At 34.3% G+C, this 26064-nt stretch overlaps 2 protein-coding genes across 3 annotated transcripts; both read left to right on the forward strand.

Annotated features, from left to right (window-relative positions):
• Positions 1–13480: 13480 nt before the first annotated feature.
• On the forward strand, positions 13481–18975 carry LOC127103730 (uncharacterized). Its single transcript, XM_051040962.1, has 4 exons — positions 13481–13604; positions 14118–14518; positions 14637–14753; positions 14841–18975. The coding sequence occupies exons 2-4, from the start codon at positions 14234–14236 to the stop codon at positions 18261–18263; spliced, it is 3825 nt and encodes a 1274-aa protein (XP_050896919.1). The 5' UTR covers positions 13481–13604; positions 14118–14233; the 3' UTR covers positions 18264–18975.
• A 2906-nt stretch (positions 18976–21881) lies between these two features.
• On the forward strand, positions 21882–25786 carry LOC127105108 (uncharacterized). Of its 2 annotated transcripts, XM_051042274.1 has the most exons (7): positions 21885–22414; positions 22504–22596; positions 23099–23294; positions 23876–24054; positions 24200–24444; positions 24669–24838; positions 25344–25786. In XM_051042274.1, the coding sequence occupies exons 1-7, from the start codon at positions 21984–21986 to the stop codon at positions 25509–25511; spliced, it is 1482 nt and encodes a 493-aa protein (XP_050898231.1). In that variant the 5' UTR covers positions 21885–21983; the 3' UTR covers positions 25512–25786. The 2 variants fall into 2 exon arrangements, with proteins under 2 accessions (XP_050898232.1, XP_050898231.1); XM_051042275.1 differs by lacking the exon at positions 25344–25786 and having other exon boundaries at positions 21882–22414; positions 24685–24838.
• The last annotated feature ends 278 nt before the right edge of the window (positions 25787–26064 follow it).

Genomic DNA, 26064 nt, shown 5'->3' on the forward strand with positions numbered 1-26064 from the left:
CCTTGTTCCAAAACACAAGACCTCAAAAGATCTTCAAGTGACTGAATAGTCCTCTTCGTTTGACCATCAGTTTGCGAATGATATGCCGAACTCAAACGCAACTTCGTACCCAAAGCACTTTGCAAACCTTCCCAAAATCTCGAAGTGAACCTCAGATCTCTATCTGAAACAATGCTCGACGGAATACCATGTAAACACACAATCCTTTCGATGTACAACTTAGCAAGTCTCTCCATCGAATAATCCATCCTCATCGGAATAAAATGAGCACACTTCGTCAACCTGTCTACAATGACCCAAATCGCCTCACAATTACTCGATGTTCTCGACAAACCCGAAACAAAATCCATAGAGATACTATCCCACTTCCACTCGGGAATAGATAACAGTTGCATCAAACCAAACGACTTTTGATGTTCAATCTTTGACTTTTGACAAGTCAAACATGAATACACAAATTCCGCTACATCCTTCTTCATACCTTGCCACCAAAACATCTTCCTCAAGTCTTGATACATTTTAGTAGCACCAGGATGAATACTCAGACCACTTCTATGCCCTTCCTCAAGAATCCTCTTTCTCAAATCCGCAACATCCAGAATATCAGTCAAGGGTTAGAGACTTGTCTCCCTCTAAGTTCCAACGATTAGACTTGCCAAACTTCTTTCACAATTTAAATCTCTTTTTTGGATGAAAAAGAGTGTTTATGACAACATTGTCCTTTCAACTCCCGAGTTATTGGACCGTTGACTGTATCTAGCCAAGGGTCTGATGCTTGTCTCCATGTATAAAATTGACCCCAACAAATCAAATCATCTTTTGCCTTAGTGCACTCTATTCAAAACCTTTTAATAAGAACACGTTACTTCCGTTCTACCATGAACGAAGCTTAAGCCTCCATGTGCGAGCAAGTAATGTTTAACTGCTAGAGTGCGAACCAAGTGTATCCACTTTACCGCAAACAAGCAAATATTTTCCGCTCCCATGATAGAGTATACAAGAAAGTGAATAGTATCATATGAACATCAATATTGTTCAGTAAAAACCACCAAACAAATATTCCATTTTTGAGCCGAACTACGAAGCTCTGACTTCCTCATTGCACGTATGAGGGTACGTAGGCACGAGAGCCCAAATCCTTGGCGAGCACACTAAATTAAAACTTATTTTCTCCCCCATCTTGTTCTTTTATCTCATTCTCGATAGCAAGCAACATACAGATAAATAAACATCCATACGTATTCGATATGAGAAAGTGGTCCCCATGGAGTACCATGGATGTGAGGGGTGTTAATACCTTCCCCTTGCATAACCGACTTCCAAACTCGCTCTTGGTTGCGAGACTGTTTCTCTCATTTGGGGTTTTATCGCTATTTTCCCTTTCCTTTGGAATAAATAAAATTCGGTGGCGACTCTGAATTTTTTGCGGCGCTTCAGCTGGCGACTCTGCTGGGGACTATATGGAGTTCCTATAATGAGTCAAACCTAGCTTGCATGTATCCTTTTCCTTGGATGTTTATCTTTGTGATTACTTGCTTTATTTATCCATTCCTGTTATATATTCCTGTTATATATTATCTTGCTTTGACCTTGTAGGATAGGTAGTATAGAGTGAGAAGCCCAATACACAGGCTTAGAGAGTTCACCTAAGATATGAGGGTTATTAGTATTGACCCGTCGGACGTAGTTGTCTTGAGGAGGATATACGAAGACCCCACTTGGAATAGATTCTTTTTGGAGTTTTGCTGGCATGTGAGTCACGTTCGCGCTGACAACCATTCTTCCAAAGGGAGTCCATGACTCCAAGGAACTTAGACAACCCATGGCTTTTGAAGTTGGGGGAAACCTCACTTAGAGGAGATCATCCCGAAGGTATTGTTAAATCACAAGTCATCTTGTGGCGATAATGATACTTTCGCCTCATGATCCGTGAATCTAAGCATCTTCATAAGTCTTAGTACTCACATTATGATAGGACATGGTTGTTTCTTGAAGGGAAATAAACCTTTAACCTACCTTGAGCTTCACAATCAAACCGTCCAAGATGTTGTGAACCCTTGGATCCATGATATTGCATTTCATATCATCATATCATTCAGCATATGCATTCCTTTGGGAACATAAAAACCTGTTGCATTCATGCATAATTGCATTTCATCAGACCTACTCAAGAAATCTCACTGTTGTTTGGCCTTTGTCAAGAACCTGCTACAATCAAGCTGATTATCCGACATCTGTTCAAGCCAGAAGTATGTCTCGAGTTACCATGGACGAGTTGCTAGAAAGTCATGAAGATTTGAGCTTGGAACTCAATGAACTGAAGAGTCAATCTAGGCATGCTTTGGATCTCATGAATGTACTGTTGAGCTATCATAGGCCATTCGTTGTACCAGAGGTGATCCCTCATGTGAATGCGCCTGATTCTAATCTATACCAAGAGTTACCTCATAGATTCTATCCATAACTTGGATCTTCAGAGGCTCCATGTCGGCAATCACTTCCTGTTCCCCGACCCAAGCAGAGCAACCCCGTGCAGAATCAATATCCCAATCAGCAAGGGAATTATGCTCATCAGGGTCAGAGAAAGACAAATAAGTCAAAGAGGCACATGGATCATGTTCCTATGTCATATAATATACTTCTCCCTTTATTGCTTATGCACTCATTGGTACGACTGCAAGAACCAGGGTCTCCTCCAACACCTCTTTAGCGTGGCTATGATGTAAATGCCAAATGTGTATTCCATTCTGGAGCACCCCAACACACGACCGAGGATTGCAGAGCTCTAAAGCACTTAGTGCAAGACTTGATCGATTTGAAGGTTATTATGTTGACATCGTAAGGCCTGAATGTAGTACGCACCCCCAAGACTTCACAGACAAGTACGTCTGTGGTGCCGAACCCATATCCAAACGAGCAGCATAACTACTATCAACAGGGTAGACAAGGACCAAGGAGGCCTCCCAGGAAGTTCGACCCAATTCCCATGTCGTATGGTCATCTGCTAGCTTATTTGCTTAGGGACTCGTTGGTTCAATTAAGAGAAGCCAAGGCTCCTCCAGTACCCCTTCCTCCCGGGTATGACATGAATGTTAGTTGTAAGTATCACTCTGGGACGCCAGGGCACTCGATTGAGAATTGTAATATCTTCAAGCACAAAGTATAAGATTTGATCGACTCGAAATCTATATCATTCATGCCAACTGCAATGAACAACCCCGCGCAGGCAAGCACATATGCAATGCCACAGTCAAAGTCGAGGTGGATCTGAAGAAGTTGTATCTATGGGACAACCTCTATTTCCACCTCGGTTAATACAAGAGGAGGCATAGATCTCTCGACAAGGTTTTTACCCTCGTCGGACTTTTCTAGAAACAGAGTCTCTGGATAATCTATATGAAGAGCTTTATCTGAAAGAGATTATCCATAAGACCCTTCCATATTTTAATTATCACTTAAAAGGATGACTTGTGTTCCAAAATTCCCATTGACTTAGGGGAATGAATGTGATTCAGACTCCATTCCCATTTTCGAAGACGAAGAAACACTACCCTCTGAGTCACTCTCGACAGTAATAGGGTTATCATTCATCATAATAAAAATGCGATAAATACTTGAGTAAAAGATGAGGTGAAAAGAAGGTACCTTAAAATATGAGAGCGAAAGCGTTGAAGCAAGGAAGAAGGCCAAAAAGTCGAAGCTTTAACGATTTGAAATTATGAACGTGCAACAACAATTACTCTATAAGAAGAGTGCTCTCAAAGAAGAGGGATAACTCAAAGAGATAATGGGATTATAGTCTACAAGATGGCTAAAAGGTTTTCCCGCTATCTCTATCGATCTTTATATAGATAGAGACAATCAAGTGGATATGATCGACAATAGGAAACAAGGGTAAATCAACGTTCTGAATCCATATGGGGAAAACAACCATATTAAAGTGTACTCGAGTACACAGAAAGTTACATCAAATCACCCCATACCTTTTCAGGTTACTCGTCAAAGAAAAATGACGAAACGTTTCAATAATAGGATTGCATTTAATGCTCACGTCCCAATCACGCTTTGACAAAGCCGAAGTGGTGTATGCCAGACAACGCATGGACAAACATCCTCAAAGGTTGGCCTTGACTACTTGAAGACTCCCCCGACATCCAACATGCACGACGAGTATTGGGGCAAATTGTTTCGTGTCGGTCGAAGGTCTGGGACCCACTGCTCCGTGCCTGCCAGATGCTAAATAACATGAGGCTCATTATCCAACCTGCCCTGTCAGACCTAAAGTATAAATACCTTCGTAAAGGGTTTTCTAGTACACAATCTCTAATCTCCACTTTCACTATCACTATCTTGAACCCTAAACTGACTTGGATGTTGGAGTGTTAATCCTGTAGGTACCCCATAGGTAGAGCTGTCAAAATTGGCCGAAGCCCATTGGTCGGCCCGTCGGGCCCGAAAAAAGTTAGGGCTTGGGCCTTATTCTTGGAGCCCATATTTTTCCGGGCCTTTTTTGGCCCGACCTAGAAAAGCCCTAAAAAAATGGGTCGGCCTGTATGGGCTATAGGTAGCCCAGCAGCCAAAAAAAACTTTAAAAAAATTAATTAACTTACTTAGCCCATAAATTTGGTTCACCGATTAATATTCAATTATTCAACGAATTCATTAGTAAATGTAATTACACTGTACTCAATTACTTAGCCCATTAATAATTACACTCTATTTAATTATTATTTAGTAAATATAAATTTGGGATCCAAACAACATCACTAGCATGCCTATAAGATGTTTTTGAATTTGGTTTTGTACACATTTGACGATATATATATTTAGTTGTGATATTTTCATATTCATTATATTATTATAATATTTTTCTTTATTTATTCATGATTTTACTACCAGAACTTTCAGTGTTTTTAAATAGTATGAAATGTGCTAAAGCTTTTTTTAATTATGCAAACAAATAGTTTTTTTGTTTTAATTTGCTTTATTACGTGTTTTTACATTGTAGGACTGACAATAAAATAAAATTAATTTTGAAGTAGTTTGGAATTTATTCAATAACTAATTACTTGAATTTCGTTCATAAGACGAGTTAAGTTTTGATCTAAATCTTTTGTAACTAAATGAGTTAATTGGTAATAAATCTGTAGTCTTGAGCTGGGGAAAAAGCTTTTAATTTATGCAATTTGAACAAAGAGTTAAAGTAATTTATTTGTAAGCTTAAAATGATTTTAGTAGTAGAGTAAAAATAATTTAAAAAAAGGATAATATGGTTATTTATAAAATAAGGAGAATTTTTTATTTTTTTGGAAATGGGCCCATTTAGGGTCGGCCCCGTTTAGAGCCGGGTAGCCCGCAACCCAGACAGGGCTGGGTCTGGGTAGTAAAATTGGAGCCCATATTCAATATGGATTTTTTGGCCCAACCCAAAAAAAACTAAGGCCCACCAGGGCCAGCCCGTTTAGGGTCGGATAGCCCATTTTGACAGCTCTACCCATAGGTCTACTGTATCAGAGACAACAAATACCGATTAACTATATTGCATCAAGACCGATACTTTTGGTTAAAGAATCATCGTGAGGATGAACACTGAGGCAAGATCATTGGCTCGAATTCCGGCTTATATGGTTAAGAATAGATTAAAATAGGCCTTAGAGGCTGAGAGTTCTAGAATATGGCTTGTGAAGCCAATGTCAAAAGCTCTGAGAATGTTAGAGACGTCCCAAAGGGTCACACAACAACTTTAGAAAGTCGAAGGCTCAATTGCATATATGATAACGAGCCTTTGGGGTTTTAAAAAGACCCACAAGAAAATGCAGGCCCGTGACCCCTTGGAATATGTGGATTTGGGCGACTGAGTAGTAAAGAGGCCAACGTACATTAACACCAAGATAGAACCAGGCATGAAGGAAAAAATGGTCGAGCTACTTAAAGAGTTTAAAGACTATTCTTCCTGGGACTACAATGAAATGCCAGGGCTGTGTCGAGATATGGTGGAACTAAAGCTACCAACTCAACCAAGAAAGAAACCGGTGAAGCAAGTTCCTAGGAGGTTTGCACTAGAAGAACTATCGAAGATCAAGGAGGAGATCGAGAGGCTTCTCAGAAGCAGGTTCATAAGAACGACCAAGTATGTCGAATGGTTAGCTAATATCGCTCCAGTTATAAAAAATAATGGAACTCTTAGAGTCTGTATAGATTTTAGGGATTTAAGCAATGTTACACCTAAAGACGAGTACCCAATGTTTGTGGCGGAAATGCTGTTCGATTCAGCCGCAAGCCATGAGTATTTAAGCATGTTGGATGGGTATTATGGCTATAATAAAATCTTTATCGATGAATAATACGTACCTAAGACGACGTTTCGATGCCCAGGCGCATTGGGGACTTATGAATGAGCCGTGATGCCCTTTGGTCTGAAAAATGCTGGCACGACTTACCAAAGAGCGATGAATTCTATGTTTCATGACTTCATCGAGAGTTTCATGCAAGTCTACATCGATGATATAATCATAAAGTCATCTTCAGAGGATGACCACCTTGGCCATCTTCGAACGTCCTTTCAAAGGATGAGGAAATATGGATTGAAAATGAATCCATTAAAATGTGCTTTATGTGTTCATGGAGGGGATTTCTTGGGATTCGATGCCTAGGCGCATTGGGGACTTATGAATGGGCCGTGATGCCCTTTGGTCTAAAAAGTGTTGGCACGACTTACCAAAGAGCGATGAATTCTATGTTTCATGACTTCATCGAGAGTTTCATGCAAGTCTACATCGATGATATAGTCATAAAGTCATCTCCAGAGGATGGCTACCTTGGCCATCTTTGAAAGTCCTTTCAAAGGATGAGGAAATATGGATTGAAAATGAATCCATTAAAATGTGCTTTATGTGTTCATGGAGGGGATTTCTTGGGATTCGTGGTGCATAAAAAGGCATCGAGATAAATCAAAATAAGATGAAAGCAATTGTAGATCTCAAGCAGCCTTCGACAAAGAAGCAACTTCAGTCTTTGTTGGGGAAAATAAACTTACTGAGAAGATTCGTCTACAAATTAAGTGGAAATAATCAATCCTTCTCGCCACTGCCTTTGCTCAAGAAAGATAGCGCCTTCATTTGGGGTTGTGAGCAGCAAGAGCATTTTGACAACACCAAAGGATACCTGATGAAGCCTATAGTTTTATTACCTCTAAATAGAAATAAGAGCATAAAATTGTACATAGTTGCATAAGACTCGACCATAGGAAGTATGTTAGCCCAAGAGGATGATAATGGTGTCGAAAGAGCCATCTATTATCTCAGTTGAATCTTGATAGATGCAAAGACTAAGTATAACTCGATTGAAAAATTATGTTTGTGACTATACTTCTCATGTACTAAACTGAAGCATTATATAAAACATGTGGAAGTTTATGTCTACTTGCATTTTGATGTTATTAGGCATATGTTATCAACACTTATATTACATAGTCGAATAGGAAAATGGGCCTTAGCGCTTACTGAATATTCACAGACTTATTGTCCTTTGAAAGCATTAAAAGGAAAAATTGTCGCAGACTTCATTGTCGACCATTCAATGGTCGAACCAATAGAAGCATGTGTAGGAACCAAGCCTTGGAAGTCATACTTCAATGATTCCAAACATAAAGATGGAATTGGGATAGGATTATTTATCATTTATCCAAAAAATATACCAACTAAGTTCAAGTTTAAGATCAAAGAGCCATGTTCTAAAAATGAGGTTGAATATGAACCTTTGATAATGGACCTTCAAATTTTAATGGATTTGGGGGCAAGTGTCGTCGAAATAAAGGGAGATTCAGAATTGGTGGTCAGATAATTGAAGAAAGAATACAAGTGTATCAAGGATAATTTTATTTTATACTTTGTCGGAGCCAACTCTTTACTGAAACATTTTAATCACGTGTCACTTAACCACATCCCTCGAGTAGAGAATAAAGAGGCCAATGACTTAGCCCAAATTGCCTCAGAAGAAAACCCTCAAGAAACATTGTCAACATCAAAACTGGGGGGAGGGGGTAGATAGATATGAGGAGTAATCAAACTTAGGAAATTTTGAGTTTGATAGTCTTCTGAAATACATAGTTTTGGCCATTGACCTAATGTCAAATAGTGATTGGCAAAAACCTATCAACAATTACTTATGGAATCCAACAGGGGTGACTGATCAAAAAATTAAATATCAAGGTCAACGCTACGTAATCATGGGCAATGAACCGTTGAAGATAACTCATGAAGGAATTATCCTTAAGTGCCTTGGCGAAAGTGAAACGTACTTGGAAACTCCTGTAGGAATTCTCCTCCTGAAGGAACTCTCGTTTGGGTCGAAGGTTTCACTAGTCGGGTGAAGGCCAGTGATAGCCACCATATCGAAAAGAGTGGGTGTCAACATCCCACAGGGAGTTGGAAAGTGTCAGTTGTGCTTTCCCAGAAGTATAAGGAAGCGACCAACATATTTTGGTAGTAGGCGGGACTAGCCCTCAACAACTAGATAAGGTTGAAGATACCTCTCTCTTTCAAAAATTCACTATTTCCCCCTATATTTTGTTCAGCTAGAGGATGTAATCCTCATTTTTCTTAGTGGGCAGAGCTGAACAAAAGACGTGTAAAGAAGTAGTCATATACCCTAAGTTTAGAGGGCCTGAAATGCTAACTAAAGGTTTCGTCATATGGTAAGAAGGGAAAAAGTCTTTGATATTGGTAAGATCAACAAAGGGGTCATACATATGACACATAAGTGCATAAGTTTTCTCAGAGATTTGTAGATACATAGTTTTTCCTCATAGTTGGGAGGTTCAGGAACATACTCTTTATTCCCAATCACCTGAGTGCGGGAAATCATGTTGTCCATTGGGAGAGAATATTTGGAAGCTTTGGTTCTATTAGATTTGGAGGTGGTAACCATCTATGTGATCTTAATTTTCTCTGAGAAGGTCTGGGAAGAAGAAGATTTGAGGTGGAAGTTCTGAAGACAATGAAGGAAAATAAAAGAAAACACAAAGGAAATGATATTTATAATGAAAAAGAAAAATTATCTTTAGTATTTACACTTGACAAATAGAGAGAAGTATGTGGCACATGGCATCTTCTTAGAGGAAGGATCAAAATGATTTGATACACATAAATACGCCACCCTACGAAGTCGGAGCCATGATGATGAGAGTCATGGGATAGTGGAATACACACATTTTCGAGGTGACAATTGATGGAAAGGTCATGATGATTATGACGTCAACTCACTAGCTGAATAATGTAAAAAAGGTCAAAAAAGCCATTATCTCATAGTAAGTCGAAATAGACCTTTTTTGGGGGAATTTTATTAGTCAGGATTTTCGACAAAGGAAAATGCCTCAACAAACATGTCAAAATTAAAGACATGTTGACTTTTTGATAAATTTTACATAGTTTTGGGTCCCATACGAGGAGAAATTGGGACTTAGCATTTTTTGAAATGTTGTGGTAACATTTCGACATCAGAGTTTTCGACAACAACAAATGCGTCGAGGAAGCAGTTATTTGGACGCGCAGATATCACATTCAAATATGATAACTGCTTTTTGAGTTACATTCTGAAGGACACGTGGAGGAAATGAAAAGCGAAAGACATACAAGCTTATACGTGGCAAAAATTAAAGATCTTAACGTTGAGAGACGTTATGTCTTACTAGTGTATATATATATATATATATATATATATATATATATATATATATATATATATATATATATATATATATATATATATATATATATATATATGGATTTCATTTGTAAAATTAAGGGTGTGTTCATTTTACTACAAAGTTTCACTTACACTCGAAGTATCAATGATAAGAGAAAAGAGTCTTCATTAAGAGAATGTATGAACCATGAATCACCAATCTTTACTTTAATGCAAAAGTCTTTCAATTCAATTTACTTTTCCAGTCCAATTACTTTTGCTTATACATCATTCAACATTTTCTCTTCGCTTTTACTTTACTGCAACAATTTGCTTTGTTTCTGTCGAGATTATACTTTCACACTTTCAATACAACTATTTCAACCCAGTCGAAATATAGTCATTTCTTAAAAGAAAACCATGAGTTAGGAAATTTAGCACAATGTACTAGGATTCATCAATCGATCATGTATGTAACATTTAATTGAGAGACTAATGGTTGTTTACGAATTTTTAGCGTAAATAGGTATCTGAATATTATGATATAAATATAACGTAATGGATTGGAATACACGAAAAACTTAGATGATTTGCATTGCTTACTATTAAATCACCATATTAAAACTAAATTGAAACTTGCCATAAAGTATGAACATGAATGGTATATTGTTTTCGACAATAGAATTTGAAATAATACTTATTAATTTAGCAATTGTCATAAAATATCCAAATCAAAATTCATTTGTATATTTTGAATTTATGAATTTTTATGAATTTGATACCGTCAGCCTATGCATTGTGTGTTTTTTGGGTTTTGCTTGATTTTCCGGACTGATTGTGATTATAGCGGACATTAGACTACTACTTGGGTACTGAAGTGAATTTTTATTAATTAATACAAACTTAATTAATTGTTGTGATGATTGATGAGTTGTTCGGTGATGTTGAAATCAATTTAATTTGAACTTGCTTAACTGTTGTAAACTGTTGAGTTGTACAGTGATGTTGTAAACTGATTCTGGTTTGTGTGGAATGTATATTGTTGATGCTGTTGAATAATTATGTGATATAGTGAGTTGTTTATGGTTTGAAGGGGGACTGTAAGTATGTTATTATTGTTGTTCCATCAATTGTATGCCATGCATCATAAGTCGTTGTTGTTGAAAGAGGCAGATTACAAGTCTAAAATGATGGGTCGATAACTTGTCCCGAACCTAGAAGGGTGTTTCGGGGTCTAGAAGGGTGGACCCAGTTCATATATAGAATCCCGGTTGGTTTGTATCACATGCATTATGTCAGTATTGTTGAGTCACATTGCATGCATAAATATAATTGATGAAAGGTGTGAGATTGTTAATGTTGTCGATATGTATTGATTGTATGATATTTTATAGAATTTTCTGCCGTTGTATTCTTTACATCATTTATATATAGAAGTATATTTCTCACCCATTTGCTCTATGTTGTCCACCGTGGACATCTTGCTGATACACATGAGTAAAGTTGTGCTGATATGACTAGAAGATAGTTCTTGGAGTTATTTTCGTTTGTTTTATTGCTTTATTAGTTGCGTAGTGCTCTGATTCTATAACGCTGGGAACTGGGCGATTGATTTATGTTTAAGCCGAATTTATTGAAAGTTGTACTCTATTTATGAGTTTATATTGAGTGGCGGAGAGTTGGATTCTACAACTCATTTTCAATTATTTTATTAAAAGTTAAGCTATTACGAGACCAAGTTTATGTGTTGTTATGTTTTACTACTTGAAATTAAATCATTTTCATAGCATTGAGCCTAAAGTATGACGAGCGTGTGATAACAAGTGTTGCATGTTTAATTATTTATTTTCTGTTGCATGTTGCTAAATGTTCTAGAATGTTTGAAAGGGGTTGTCGTGGTAAAACCTAATTTTTTTTTGATTAAAATTTGATTTTATAAGTTTCGGAATTTAAGGTGTTACAATAGGGACCTACAATCTACCAACACATGTCTAGGTCAGATGAAACATTTTAATAAAAAAATGCATAAGTTTTTTATAAGCCTATTTAATTAAAAGACTTAATACATATTTTAGTCCCTTAAGTTATTTAATGTTCCACTTTAATTACTTAACTAAAAAACGTTACAAGTTAGTCTCTTAACTTCACTTATGTTACCCTATTTGGTCCCTTTCGTTATTTTATGGCAAAAAAAAACGTTAAGTTCTGGTGACGTGGTGTCACAACAAGACCATTAGTACAAATCTGAGTCATCGTACAAAAACTAAACATTAAATTAAATTAAGAGACTTGATGACTAATTATACATAATTAAAAAGATTAGATCACATAGCATAAAAATATCTTTTAGTTTTATCATGATGATATATTTAAATAAATATGAAAAAATTTATAATTATTATATTATACTTTTTGTATACAAAATAAAAAAAAATCATCTTTAAGAACTTTTGAAATAAAAAAAAAAACCTTATAAATATATCATACGTGTTTTCTTTACATAAATCCTAGTATAACAAAACTTATGATTTTAGGTAAACTTAAATATAATAAGTCAATATAATTAAATATTTAGTCACCTTGATATTTTAATTTATTAGTCTATTTAAACATTAATTAAAATGTTTATTCATAAATATTCAAATTAAATTAATTTTTAAATAGATTAATAGGTCAATCAAACATTTTAAAAATATTTCAAAAGACTCTTATTATATTATATTATTAAAATAATTTTTATTTGATAAAAATAAATAAATAAATAAATAATTATATATATATATATATATATATATATATATATATATATATATATATATATTAAAACATGAAAATTGTTTTAATATATATGAAAAATTAGAAATAACATCAAAATATATTAAATTTATATATAAATTTTATAATAAAATTTAACGAGATACACAAATTAATAATTGTAATTTTGAATTCAGTTAGATTAATCTAAAATAATATTAAAAATAAGTTTATTATTTAATATTTTATAATAAAAATGCAATAATATCATGGTTTTTTTGTTTTGATTGATTTCAATGATACTCTTATGGAGTTTCACTAACTTGAAAATTATCAACATTATTTTGAAATTGATGATATAATTTAGATGTTATTTAAATAAATTAAACATTGTATTATTTTTCATTTTATAAATTGACATATATATATATATATATATATATATATATATATATATATATATATATATATATATATATATATATATATATATATATTAAGAGTAAAAATAAGTTTTTATTAAAATAATAAAGATATAAATGGAAGAAAAAGTCATAAAAGGTAAAAATTAAAAGTTGAAAAACTATTTCAAATAATTTTTTGGAAAAAAGTTTAAAGTTAGGAAAAGAACTATAGATTAAAAATGATTATCCAATGGAATTTTTTTATTAATGTGAACCGAAAAGTGAAAATCTTTAAAAATCTCTTATATATAAAATAAAGTTTATAACTAGTAAATAAACCATTCTTACTTATAATATTAATATTAAACATAAAGTTTAAAACTAGTAAATAAATATCTTGTAAATTGAATTAAAATAAACGAAACTAAATTGAATAAATTGAGATATAATTTTTTAACCTTGTCATCCAAATCAAACTGCAGAAAAAATATATATTTTTCTATTTTTAAACTGATAAGATTCCAATTTGTTACTATCTTTAATTTTTTTCCTCCAATTTATTATATTTTTAAACACATAAAAATAACATTTTCACCTTTTCAAAATCACAAAATTACTATGACTGGCTATATAACGCAACGCAACAACAAAATCCTATTTAGCGACTCCCCCACTACACGATTCTTACGCTGCCACCCAACCGACCTTCTCTTCCTTCCCTTCCCGCTCCCACCAAACCTAACACCTCCTCCTTTTCTATCGGTACCTCCTTTCTCTCTCTCTCTTATTCTCTTCTATTCCTTTTCACCATTGCTTAATCACACACCATTTTCGCTTATCTTCCTCATTATTCAACCGTTTTTATATATATATAAAAAAATATCTTTCCGTTGTTCCGTTCCGATGATTATGCTTTACAGTTTTTTCATCGCGCAATGTTGTTATCGCTTTCTCTTAAATATTTGTTGATTTCTTTCGGTGCTTTTCTGTTGCGATCATACTCTGGAGTAGTTTTTTTTTGTCACCGGCGTTTTGAATATTTAGAGTTTTTTTTTTTGCTCACAATCATATTTGAAAAACGAAATCGTGTTTTAGGTCAAATTTCTTTGAACTAGGTTAATCGATTTTGATCACAACTTCTTAATAGTGGTTTTTCTTAGTATTAGATATTTATTTTTGTTTATATTTGTAAGTATTTTGTTTTTATAGATATGGATTTTTTTTTTCAAATAATTATGATTATTAGTTGAAACTTGGTAAATTACTGGTTAATAGGTCAAACGTGAAGGACATTTGGGGTTTACGACTGTAAGTATGCAATGCATGTTTTTTTCTTTCTTTCCTTAATTTTTAAGCTTAGTATAGTATAGAGTCAAAGAAATAGTGGATCCATGGGGTTTAATGATAAACACAACAATGCTGGTGGAAGCGATCCGGATTTTGGTGCAATCTTTATGTCAAACAGTGCAACGAAAAGAGAATGTTTAAGGAGTGGGTTGTTTGGGCTTCCGGCTTCTTATATTCCATTTGTAGAGAAGGTTAAAGCCGGGACGACTTTGTTTTTATTTGAATATGAGAAGAAACTACTTCACGGGGTTTTTATGGCTACTTGTGATGGAGGAATCAATATTGTTCCTAAAGCGTTTGCTTTGACAGGGATGAAATATCCTGCTCAGGTGAGCACCCTGTTCCTTTATTTTATGAGTTTTAGTGAGTATGCAATATTCATTTGATTCTGAATGCATGAAGTGGTTTTTACCATTGTCTTACTTTTCCATTAATCGTTTGCTTTAGGTTAAATTTGTTCCAGTTTGGGAATGTAAGCCAATCCCTGAAAAGATATTCCGTCATGCAATCAGAGAGAATTACTTTGCCAATAACAAGTTTAGCTTCGGGCTATCTGAAAATCAGGTCCGTGCTTCTACGTGATTGGTTTTTGATGTCTTTTTCTTTATAAAGTTTATACAAATCAGTCTTTTTCTTGGAGCTGTTTTTCAGGTGGAAAAACTTTTACATTTGTTCAACATGAACAAGCTAGTACCGGAGGTTCCTAGGAGACATATGTCTATGAAATCAGAGCGGTACCCAATGGGTGAAGTTGGAAAATCTGTTGGTCGTGGAATGCTTGGCGAAAGTGTTCAAGATGATCCAAGAGATTCTGCACGCTTCAATGGATTCAGTGCAGATGATATTTTAGCAAGCAAACGAAGAAGGTCTTTGGAGCTTGGAGTGGATTATATAAGTGGAGATGTTCGTGATTATTTGCGATCAAAAGATGAAAGCAGACTTGCTGCACGTAACAATAATGTTGGAAGACCTGTTGGTTGTGGAATGCTTGGCGAAAGTGTTCAAGCTGATCATGTTTTGGGTGATAATAATTTACCTGCTTTGATGCATAATTACCCAGGAGACTCTGCATGCTACGATGGATTCAGTGCAGATGAGGTTTTAGTAAACAAACGAAGAAGGTCTTCGGAGCTTGGAGTGGATTATATAGATGCTCGTGAATATTTGCAATCAAAAGATGAAAGCAGACTTGCTGCACACAACAATGAAGATTATATAGATAACTATAACTATGCTGCCAAGCTCCCGCTGGATACTGCAAGTGGATACGTTGGCGATTATTCGGCAATAAGAGATTACAGCAGGTTTTCGTCCCACGAGAACAAAGATTATACGGATACACATCTCAGGCCATACACCACAGGTGGATACTGCAAAATTCCTTCCGACAAAATTAGAGTTCATGGTGATGGCAGGCCATCAGTTAGTGACCCTCTGATGGGTGAAGATCTAAGGAAGACTGATAAGAGGATGATATTTTCGGATGATATTCCTAGTTTACGTGGTTCCAATTCTTTGGTTGAAAATCATCTCAGGTCAACTTCTGCTATGATTCACCCGTTCCATCTAAACTCTTGTGCACCACAAGGAAACGAGAGTTCTATCCCGTTCCATCTAAACTCTTGTGCACCAAAAGGAAACGAGAGTTCTATCCCGTACAATTCAGAAGCTCCTGGCTTCTTGTCTTTTGGAATTGATAATGGTTCTGAGTCAATGAAGTCAATGAGACCACAAGGAGAAGAGAGTTCTATCCTGTACAATTCAGAAGTTCCTTGCTTAAACTTCAGACAATCATCATCGTTTGGAATTAATAATGATTCTGAATCAATGAGAGAAAGATTTTCTCCTTCAACAAACTGCCGAAGGAATTTAGTGAGTAGGGAACGACAACGCATGCATGCAGAACTGAAAGACAGTCACAGATGGAACGGTATTGATGATTGTTTTTCAAATTCTGTATTGTATGCTAGCAACAGGGATTGCATGCCTTTCAACGAAACTCGAAATTCTGACCAATTGGCATCAGAATCTGCTTTATATGAGGCTCACAATACAATTCCTTCCTTTAAGTCTTCACCAGCTCCCCTCCCTTCTTCAGATATTGGAAATAGTGGAAGGACACATGAATCATATTCTTCATTGTTCTGTGACCACAAATCATATTTGGACAATAATGTTCATCCCATGGAATTGCAAAACTATCTGAGTCATGAGATAACACTACCAAAAAACAATGAAATGCTAAATCCATATGTTGATTCAGTGCCATTGGATCATGGATATGATATTGGATGTTATAGTGATTCTCAAAATAGCAATTGCGGTCATCCAAATAGAAAAAGTAGTGTGTTTTCTCGTTTATCTCTTGTCCAGGATGTTAACAAACAAGGAAAGGGAAACAATGGACAGAATGAAGAATATGATTTCATTACTTCAGTTGATGAAGTGATGGAAATGGTTCGTCAGACAAAAAGAAAGCCAAAGCCCAGTCATCACAACAATGCAGAAAGTGTGAGGGGAAAAACTCAAATCAGTAATCAGAGGAAGAAGAGTGATTGCCTTGAAAGTGCATTGGAACACAACAAGGATGAAAGTTTGAGGAGTAAAACTGAAATGGGTAGTCCGAGGAAGATGAGAGACTGCTTAGAAAATGCCTTGGAACACAGTGAGGATGAAAGTTTGAGGAATAAATCTCAAATTAGTAGTAGTCTGAAGAAAAAAAAGAGGGGGGATTGTTTTGAAAGTTCCTTGGAAGATCTAAATATGGATTCCACAACTGTGACTGGGGGCAGTCCTAAAACAAAAGCTGATAAGGCCCATTTTGTTGATTTCAAGCGTCGAAGCATGGTGAGGAAACATAATGATGAGATTGAGAGAAACTCTAATGAGAGTAAAAAGAGTGAGAACTTGGGGTTTGTGCAACAAAAGAAAAGAAAGTTAATCCGACCAAATTTCAACAAGAGTGCATCTTTTGAAGACAAAGAAGACCTTGGTGCTTCTCAAAATTTTCAACTACCATTGCCAAATGGAATTCGTAATCATAAAGATGTCAATGAAAGTTGTAGTACACTGGTGAACCAATGTGGTTATGATGTTAAAGCAGAGGCTGAAGTGCAAAATGTCATTGATCCAAAACATTCTGAAGGCAAGGATAGTAGTCATGCTAAAGAATTTATCTGTAGCAAAGAGGGAGAAAAATCTAAATTTCAAAATGTTGTGTCCTCAGCTTCTTGCAATAAGGAGAGTTCTTATACCAAGGAAAATCCATGTATGATGGATAATGTGAAGTCATCATCTCTGGAGATGGAATGCTTGCGTGCAATTTGTCAAGAAAAAGCAAATGTGGGCACCCTTTGTTCCTTAAATGATAGATCAGAATGCGTGGATAACAAAAATCACCAAAAGGGTTTGTCCTCGGCTTCTTTCAAAGAAAAGAGTTCTCATGCCAAGGAAGGTTCAAGTCTGATGCATAATAAGAAGCCAGCATCTCTGGAGATGGAATCCTTGCATGCAATTAGTCATGAAAAAGCAAACTTTGGAACCCTTGTGGTATTAAATGATGTATCTGAATGTGCGGATAACAAAAATCACCAAAAGGTTTTTTCCTCAGCTTCTTGTGAAGAAGAGAGTTCCCATACCAAAGAAGGTTCATGCATGATGGGTATTGTAAAGTCAGCATCTTTGGAGACACCGCATGCAATTTGTCCAGAAAAAGAAAGCATTGGCACCCTTCCTCCATTAAATGATGGATCAGAATGTTTGGATGACAAAAATCACCTAAAGTTCTTGTCCTCAGCTTCCTGCAAAGAAGAGAGCTATCATACCGAGGAGGGTTCATGTATGATGGATAGTAAAAAATCAGCATCCCTGGAGAAGGAATCGTTGAATTCAATCTGTCAAGAAAATAATGCAGATAAGTTCATATGTGCTGACAGAGGTATTGATCCTGATGGTGAAATGCCAAAAGATTGTGGCTTCTTCTCCATTGAAGCTAAAGATGGATGTGAGTATTTAGGCAACTCTGGTAGTGAAAAAGCTCCAATTGAAACTTGTCACGTTGAGGCTTGCATATAGAATCAGTATCTTTAGGCACATGATCACTGCATTCAACTCAACAAGAACACCACTTAGATAAGATCATATGTGCTGAGAGGTATTGTAATACTGAAAAATGAATTTCTAAAGATGGCAACAACTTCTTTTCTACCGAAGTTAAAGACATATTCCAGGTCTGTCCACTTTTCAATATTTCAGGTCTGTCTACTTTTCAATATTAAGGGTCTGTCTACTTTTCAATACTCCGGCAGTGACAAAGCTCCAGTCGCTACCTGTGAACAAAAGATGGCTTGAGTTTGCGTCAATAGCTCGTGCCAATCTCAAATCTCTCTGGACTGATAGAAGATTCACAGTCATGTGAAGGGACGTCCTAAGAATTGTGACAAATCTCACTGTTGGTTTGGAGAGGTAGTAGTTTTTTTTCTTCTTTTTACAAATTTAGAGGTTGTAGTTAGTAGTAGTAGAAGCATAGAGTAATCCAAGTAAAGTGAGTACTAGTATCAGTTGTTGATGATCCCCAATTAATAGTTTGATATTTTATGCATTTGTCACCCAAATCAGGGTAGCTGAAGTATTGTTCATTGTTTGCGTTTCATTTATAACTACTCAAGTTTTAGTGTCTTTGGAGATCTCACTTTTCCTGGTGTTGCTTTTGGTGTCGAATTCTGCCAATGTGGAAAGAACAATGTTTTGGTGTAAGACAAAGAAATTAATTATGTTTTGGGTTTTATTACTTGGAATCATTTATGATTATAGTTCTTTGATAATTTTTCCATCGATTTTATTTATAATTTTATTTTGAACAATTTTTTGATATATATATATATATATATATATATATATATATATATATATATATATATATATATATATATATATATATATATATATATATATATATATATAAGCGTACCCATAAATCTTTAATGAAAATATTAATATTTCTTGTGAAGATTGTAATTTTACCCAAAACATATTATAGAACATACATCAGTATTTTGCTAGGAAATATTTAAAATATAGAGTTAATTATCTCTATTATCATCCTATAATTATGTTTCTCCCTATTTATTCTTCATCAGTATGATAAATAAATTTAATGACCAACATAATTGTGAGAAGTATTATTTGATACGACACTTATTTCCACGAAATGGAAGAGAACTCTTTTTTATCTTGTCAAACACTATTACGAATGAGATGGAGTGAAATGATATTTTATTGTTTGGTGATCATTTAAAATTTGATGGAGCGGAATTGAGTGATATAGATTCAGTTTCATTTTATCAAACAATGGAATGTGACAATCGTTCCATTCTGCTCCATCATGTTCCACTCCATTCCGTTCCGTCTCAATTTGCTCCACTCCATTCTACTTCATCTCACTCCGCCCCATTCTATTCCGCTCCGTTCATTTTATGATTTCCAAACATAATCTAAGGGTATATTTGGATTGGTGGTATGAGAAGGAACGAAATAAAGTAAAGTGGTAATTAATGAGATTCCATTGTTTGGATTTGTAAATAATGAATGAAATAAAATGAAATCCATTCCATCCAATTCTGTTCAAATCTTTATTTTTTGTTCCATTCAGGTGTATGCGATGGAATATGACATTTTAATAAAATAATTAAATAATGAAGTGAATTTTTGTTCCATTCAATTTGGAGGTGTATGCGATGGAATAAGACATTTTAATAAAATAATTAAATAATGAAGTGAAATGTATATTTCATTCTGTTCCATTCGATTATGCTTCGTCATGTTTCTAGTCCGCATTATTATGTTTCATCAATCAAAATATAGATGTTTGACTATGGGATGAAATTGAGAAGAAAGATGAGAAATTCAGTATAAAAAAAGAGAGAAGTGTTATCATTTTTGAAAGTAACAAAATATCCATGTATTTTTCCTTCAAAAATATTAAATTAAGCTAAACTAAAAATTATTAATTTATTAAGTTACTTATTACTTGATTTAACTAACGAATTTATTTCACTAATCCACTAAAATTTAATCTCAACGTTAACTTTGTCAAATGATTTAAAAATAAATAAACTAAAATAATATATATCTATATATATATATATATATATATATATATATATATATATATATATATATATATATATATATATATTATTTTAGTTTATTTATTTTAATTAATTTATTATCAAATTACCACCCACACCCACCGTTCCACCATATCCAAAACAAAACTCTTGCTTTTTCAATAAATACCGGTTGGTAATTTTAAACTTCACTCAAAAAAATTGATGATTGATTTCTTTCAGCAACACCTTCTGGTTCTTGCACTCTTGAGAAACAAATCTCCATATACAATTTCTGGAATCAGTTTTCATCCGTCTCCATTCTTCGTAATTTGGAGACAAGTGTAAAGGTGTGGGTCCCGCGAGAATTTAGGTCTCTTTCTTATTTCTCTTCTGTTCCAAACAAGTGAAGTGGCTTCTCAGTTCTCTCCCCTATTTCTTTCTTATGCTTTTCTCTTGCTCTAAGGAGTGTGATTGATTGCGACATGAAAATAAAAAGAGAATGAGTTTGAGAAAGAGTGTGAGAAGAGAGAAAGAAGTGGGAAATAAAATAAAATTTGATGTATTGTTTGCTATAAAAAAAAAAGGGAGAAGTAGAAGAGAAATAAGTGTAATTATTTTTGAAAAGATAAAAATGTCCTTTAGTTAAAAAGTTAAATAACTTAGAAAATGCGTAAAAATTAATACTCTTCATTCTCAAATTATATTGCATTTTTTATTGTATTGTCTTTATAATATTGTTCTTTATTTATTATAAATGGAAGAAAAATTTAAAGAATTAGTAATAAAAATACATAGAGAAAAAATCATTAATATTACATTGAAATTGTAAAGTGATAAATATTTTTGAAAGAATTAGTAATAAATGGGGGAGTAAGAATGAATGGTAAAATTGGAAATTTTACACTATTTCTCATTTCTCTATTAATATCAAAAGATAAAAAAATTGGTAAAACTCATAAATTATATTAAAAAAAAATTGACTGAATAGTTATTCTTAAAATATTATTTTGGATATTTTTATCATTTTTAAGATATAATTTAAAAAAATAGTGATTTTGACTATGTTTTAATCTTTAATAATGTATATTTATGTTATAAAAGGTTAAAATTAGAAAAATTTATAATATTTTAATAATGTATATTTTGAGAATTTTTGATATTGTATACTGAAAGTTTTGAAATTTTTAAAGAAAAATTCTTGATTTTTTTTTGAATTTTTGATTTGAATACGAAAATTTGAGTATTGAAAATTTTAAATTAACTATTAGAAGTTTCGTTTTAATAAATTTAAAAAAGTAGAAATTATAAAAGAAAAGTAAAATTTGAAATATAAATATTAGTAAAGATATTTTGAAAATATTGACAAATTGGAGGGTATCAGGTTTAATTGGAAGTGCCAAAAAGATTTTTTTTTTTGAGAATTTGAAATGTAAGCAATTAAAGTGACAAGGTCATTCCTATATATATTTAAGAGAGCATGGTATAGAGAATGTTATGTTTGAGATGGATTTGTTGATAGTGGTAGCAAATACTATACCTTTTTAATTTAAAAAATTGATTTAATTTTCTTATGCATCTAAACTAACCATCATTAACTATTAAAAATATTTTACTTCAATCATACCAATTTAACAAAAAAAAAATCATAATTGATTTGATCTTCGTTCTCAATTCCAAATCCAAAATGGTTCACGCACCAAACCCTCATCATAATCACGAAACATTGGTATTAAAATCAGCAATATATTCAAGAATCCTTCTATTAACCCTAATCATCTTCTTCCGAACTCTACTTTCCCCATACGACACTTCCGCATCCTTAAACCCTCCGTGCCTCACCACCACCACCGCCGCCGCAAACGACACTCGCCGCTCTCCCATCGCCTCCGCCATCGAAAACGGCATCGTTTGGGACTCCGTTTACTTTGTCCGCGTCGCCGAATGTGGCTACGAGTATGAACAATCCTACGCCTTTTTACCTTTCCTCCCTCTTACAATTTCGTTCCTCTCTCCTTCCACTCTTTTTTCTTTCCTTCCTCAGAGATCTCTCTTCGCTCTCTCTGCTTATGTAATCAATAATCTCGTGTTTGTTCTCGCTGCTCTTTACTTTTACAGGTACTAACTCTCACTATTCCATTTTCTTCTTCTTTTAGTTCATTGAATTTCAATTATTAATGTTGTTGTTGTTGTTGTAACTTCTACAGACTTTCTATAGCTATCTTGAAGGACCCTGAAATTGCATTACGAGCTACGGTTTTGTTCTGCTTTAATCCTGCCTCTATATTTTATTCGTCAATGTAATGTTCTCATTCTCGATTGCATTTTACTATATAAGAGCTTAAATGTCATACACCTTTATAAGTGCTTATTTAAGCTATTTTTATTATAAAAGATAAAATAAAGTGAAGCTGTTTCCATATATAAGCCATAAACTGTTCTTTTTAAGCTATACTAGATAGTTTATGGTAATAAGCTTAAAACAACTTTTGGACATGTCATAATCTTAAAACAACTTATGGATATGTCATAAGCTGTTTTCATAAGTTCACTCAAACAGTCTCGAAGTGCTTATGTCAGAGTAGACAAACTCATAAAAAATCAACCAAACATGTGCCAAGTGTATTTTGAAATTGTTTGTATGAAGTGGTAAAGTGGCGAGTTCTTATTGGTTGTCATTATAAAATAAATTAATAATTCGACAATGCATGTCCCTTTAACTCTAATTTGTAATATTTAATTTTTGTTTTGTGATTTGGAAATTGATTAGTCTGGTCTTGTTTTTTTTGGTTTGAATTGTAGATACTCAGAGAGTTTGTATGCTGTTCTTAGTCTCGGAGGATTGTACTACTTTTTATCTGGAAAAAATAATTTGTCTGTTCTTCTTCTTGCTCTCTCTGGTTGTGCAAGGTCTAATGGGGTGCTCAATGCCGGCTATATCTGTTTTCAGACTATGCACCGAGCTTATCATGCACTGTTTCAAAACAAGAATGTTACTGTGAGTTTGTTGCTTTTTTGTTCATCCATGACATTTTAACCAAGTGGCTGTGTTGTTTGTCTCCGGGAAATGATTTTGGAAGGATAGTTTCAAATTTTCATTTGCATTCAGGCATTCTTTTCAAATGATTTTATAATTGTAATTGATCTATGAAGCACTGTGCTCATATTGGTAATGGGTTAAGCTAAAGTATCCGATCTTTACTTTATTATCTGTTTCTGAGTTTGGGCACCTGAATGAACTGCTTCTGGCACTTGCATTTTACAACAAACTTGGCTGCTAGCTATTTCCAGTTGAAGAACTATATCTGCTCTTCATAATTTGGTTTAAGAGGAAGGTTTGGGTGTGATATTGTAAATTATAGAGTAGAAAGTAAGTAGACCTCGAACTATTAGAATTTCTCCATTGATTTAGGCCTTATTAATCATGTGCTATAAACTGACACAGGCACTCACTAGTAAGGGCAGATGTTTTAAGATTGATTTCCACGTCTACTTGAAAAATAAAATAAAAATTTCGACCATTATTACTCACTCCATATTATAAACGTTGTTTCTTGATTGATTAGGTTGTTTTGCCAGTTGGCTCTGCAGATTGTTTTTGTTGGAGCTTTACGTAGTGCATGTATATTTGCTCCATTTGTAGCCTTCCAAGCTTATGGCTACTACAACATGTGTGTTGGGCGTTTTCCTGATGAAATAAGGCCTTGGTGCAATGCAAGGGTACCGTTGCTTTACAATTATATTCAAAGTCATTATTGGTATGTCCATTTTTTTGTTCATGTTCATTTTCTTCTTCTTTCAAGTAATGCTATTATGATGCATTTTCTTTGTATTCTATCTATATAGTTGTATGTTTAAATATTAAGATGATCCAATGAATGTTGTTAATTTATGGTTGTACAGGGGTGTAGGTTTCTTGACATATTTTCAGCTGAAACAGTTGCCTAACTTCCTTCTTGCATCTCCTATACTATCTCTGGCATTTTTCTCAGTTGTTCATTATGCTAAGTCAAGGCCTCAGATTTTTTTCTCACTGGGTTTTGACACTACTATCGAAGAAAAGAGCCGCGGAGTTGTGTTTTTGTCAGAGGATCACTCAAGGTTCAAAGCAACTGACAGTGTGGAGAAATCCTCTGTTAGAGCAGAAGGTATAATTCTCAAATTGCAATTGTTGCCTACTTGGAAGTACATTGTCATTTGAGGAATATTCTGAATTAAAAACTACATTGCCTGCTTGCACTTATAAGCTACACTTTAATCTTAATACATTATTCTATACTGCATTCAAGCACATATGAATTATGATCTTGTGCATTTGCATATATAATCTATTACTATCTTTGCAACTGTAACACTATTCACTCCGTAACAGAACATTTCAATGTTAGGAGGAGGAAAAACGTAATCAAAGAGGATGTCTCTAATGTTCCCATAGAGTCTGAGCCAGCAGCAGGGCAGGGATACTTGTCTGCATCTGTTCTCCCGTTTGTTCTGCACTTGGGATTCATGGCAAGCACTGCTTTTCTTGTCATGCATGTACAGGTCAGTGCCAACTGTCTTGCTGACTTCTGCTTCTGTTTAACATATTACTTAATATGAGAAACAGACGAGTTTCATCTTAAACATTTGTTAAATAATCTTATATTTGAGGCATGGTCCTGAATGTTACTTAGATATTCTAACTTGACATGAGGGTATTCTTGGTTGGAGTTCAATTGGGGAAGTGAAAATGAGGAAATGAAAATGGCTATATTATTTGGACAGTGCTGTCGATGGCGGAAGGCCAATGGCACCGTCACTACGGGCATTCCTTTATAAATTGCCTATGGCGGTTGTCAAGAAATCCGCCATGCCACGACTGCCATTTAACAGCACTGTTTGGACATGGAAAAATTGTAGATACACCTTTCATTTTCATTCTTCCATTTTCTGTCTTCCCACTCTTACTACCCACTACATCTTTAGTCAATTCCTTTAACATCGTTTTGTTGCTTGAGAATGGCCGAGGTATTTTAATTATTACTACTGTGAATTTCACATTTAACAGGTGGCAACTCGTTTCTTGTCTGCCAGCCCTCCTCTTTATTGGTTTGCTTCATATATAATGACATATCCTGCAAAGTACCATAGATGGGGATACCTGGTATGGGCATACTCTGCAGCCTATATTCTTCTTGGCAGTTTGCTATTTTCAAACTTCTATCCTTTTACATGATAAGATATTGAGAAATGATTCTCCTTGAATATGATGAAATATTGCAGCTGAATTTAAGATGCCTGTTGGTTTCGTCAGCCATTTGGTCTTTTCTCTATTTGATCGTATTCGGCTGTCATATATCAGTAGTGGGGAAAATGTCCCCTACGAGTAGTGCAGCTTGTAGTTTGTAATCATTGTAATGATCTTGACTTAACAAAGTCCGATTTTTTTCCACGTTTGTTTATTATTTGTTTCTTGTTATAAGAAGTTTCAACATATCTTCATTTCCATCCTATGTGTATTTGCATTTGTATACACCGTACTAAATGGAGCTTTAAGAACATAAAACTGTTTCTTTTGCGGCCAATAACTGTTTGTTCTTGGAAAAACGAGGCGTTCTTACTTCAGAGATGGACTCAAATTTTCTTATTTTTGAAACTAAAAAGTTTCCTTTTGGAATATGATGGCTACATACTTCTTAAGAAGATCCTTTTGACGATAAATCGGTGATACTAAATTAATATTCTCAACTCTTAAGATCTCTTTGAATACCATGACGTGTTGATTCATT

This window comes from Lathyrus oleraceus, chromosome 7, assembly GCF_024323335.1.
Source record: "Lathyrus oleraceus cultivar Zhongwan6 chromosome 7, CAAS_Psat_ZW6_1.0, whole genome shotgun sequence".
NCBI classification, from domain to species: domain Eukaryota; kingdom Viridiplantae; phylum Streptophyta; class Magnoliopsida; order Fabales; family Fabaceae; genus Lathyrus; species Lathyrus oleraceus.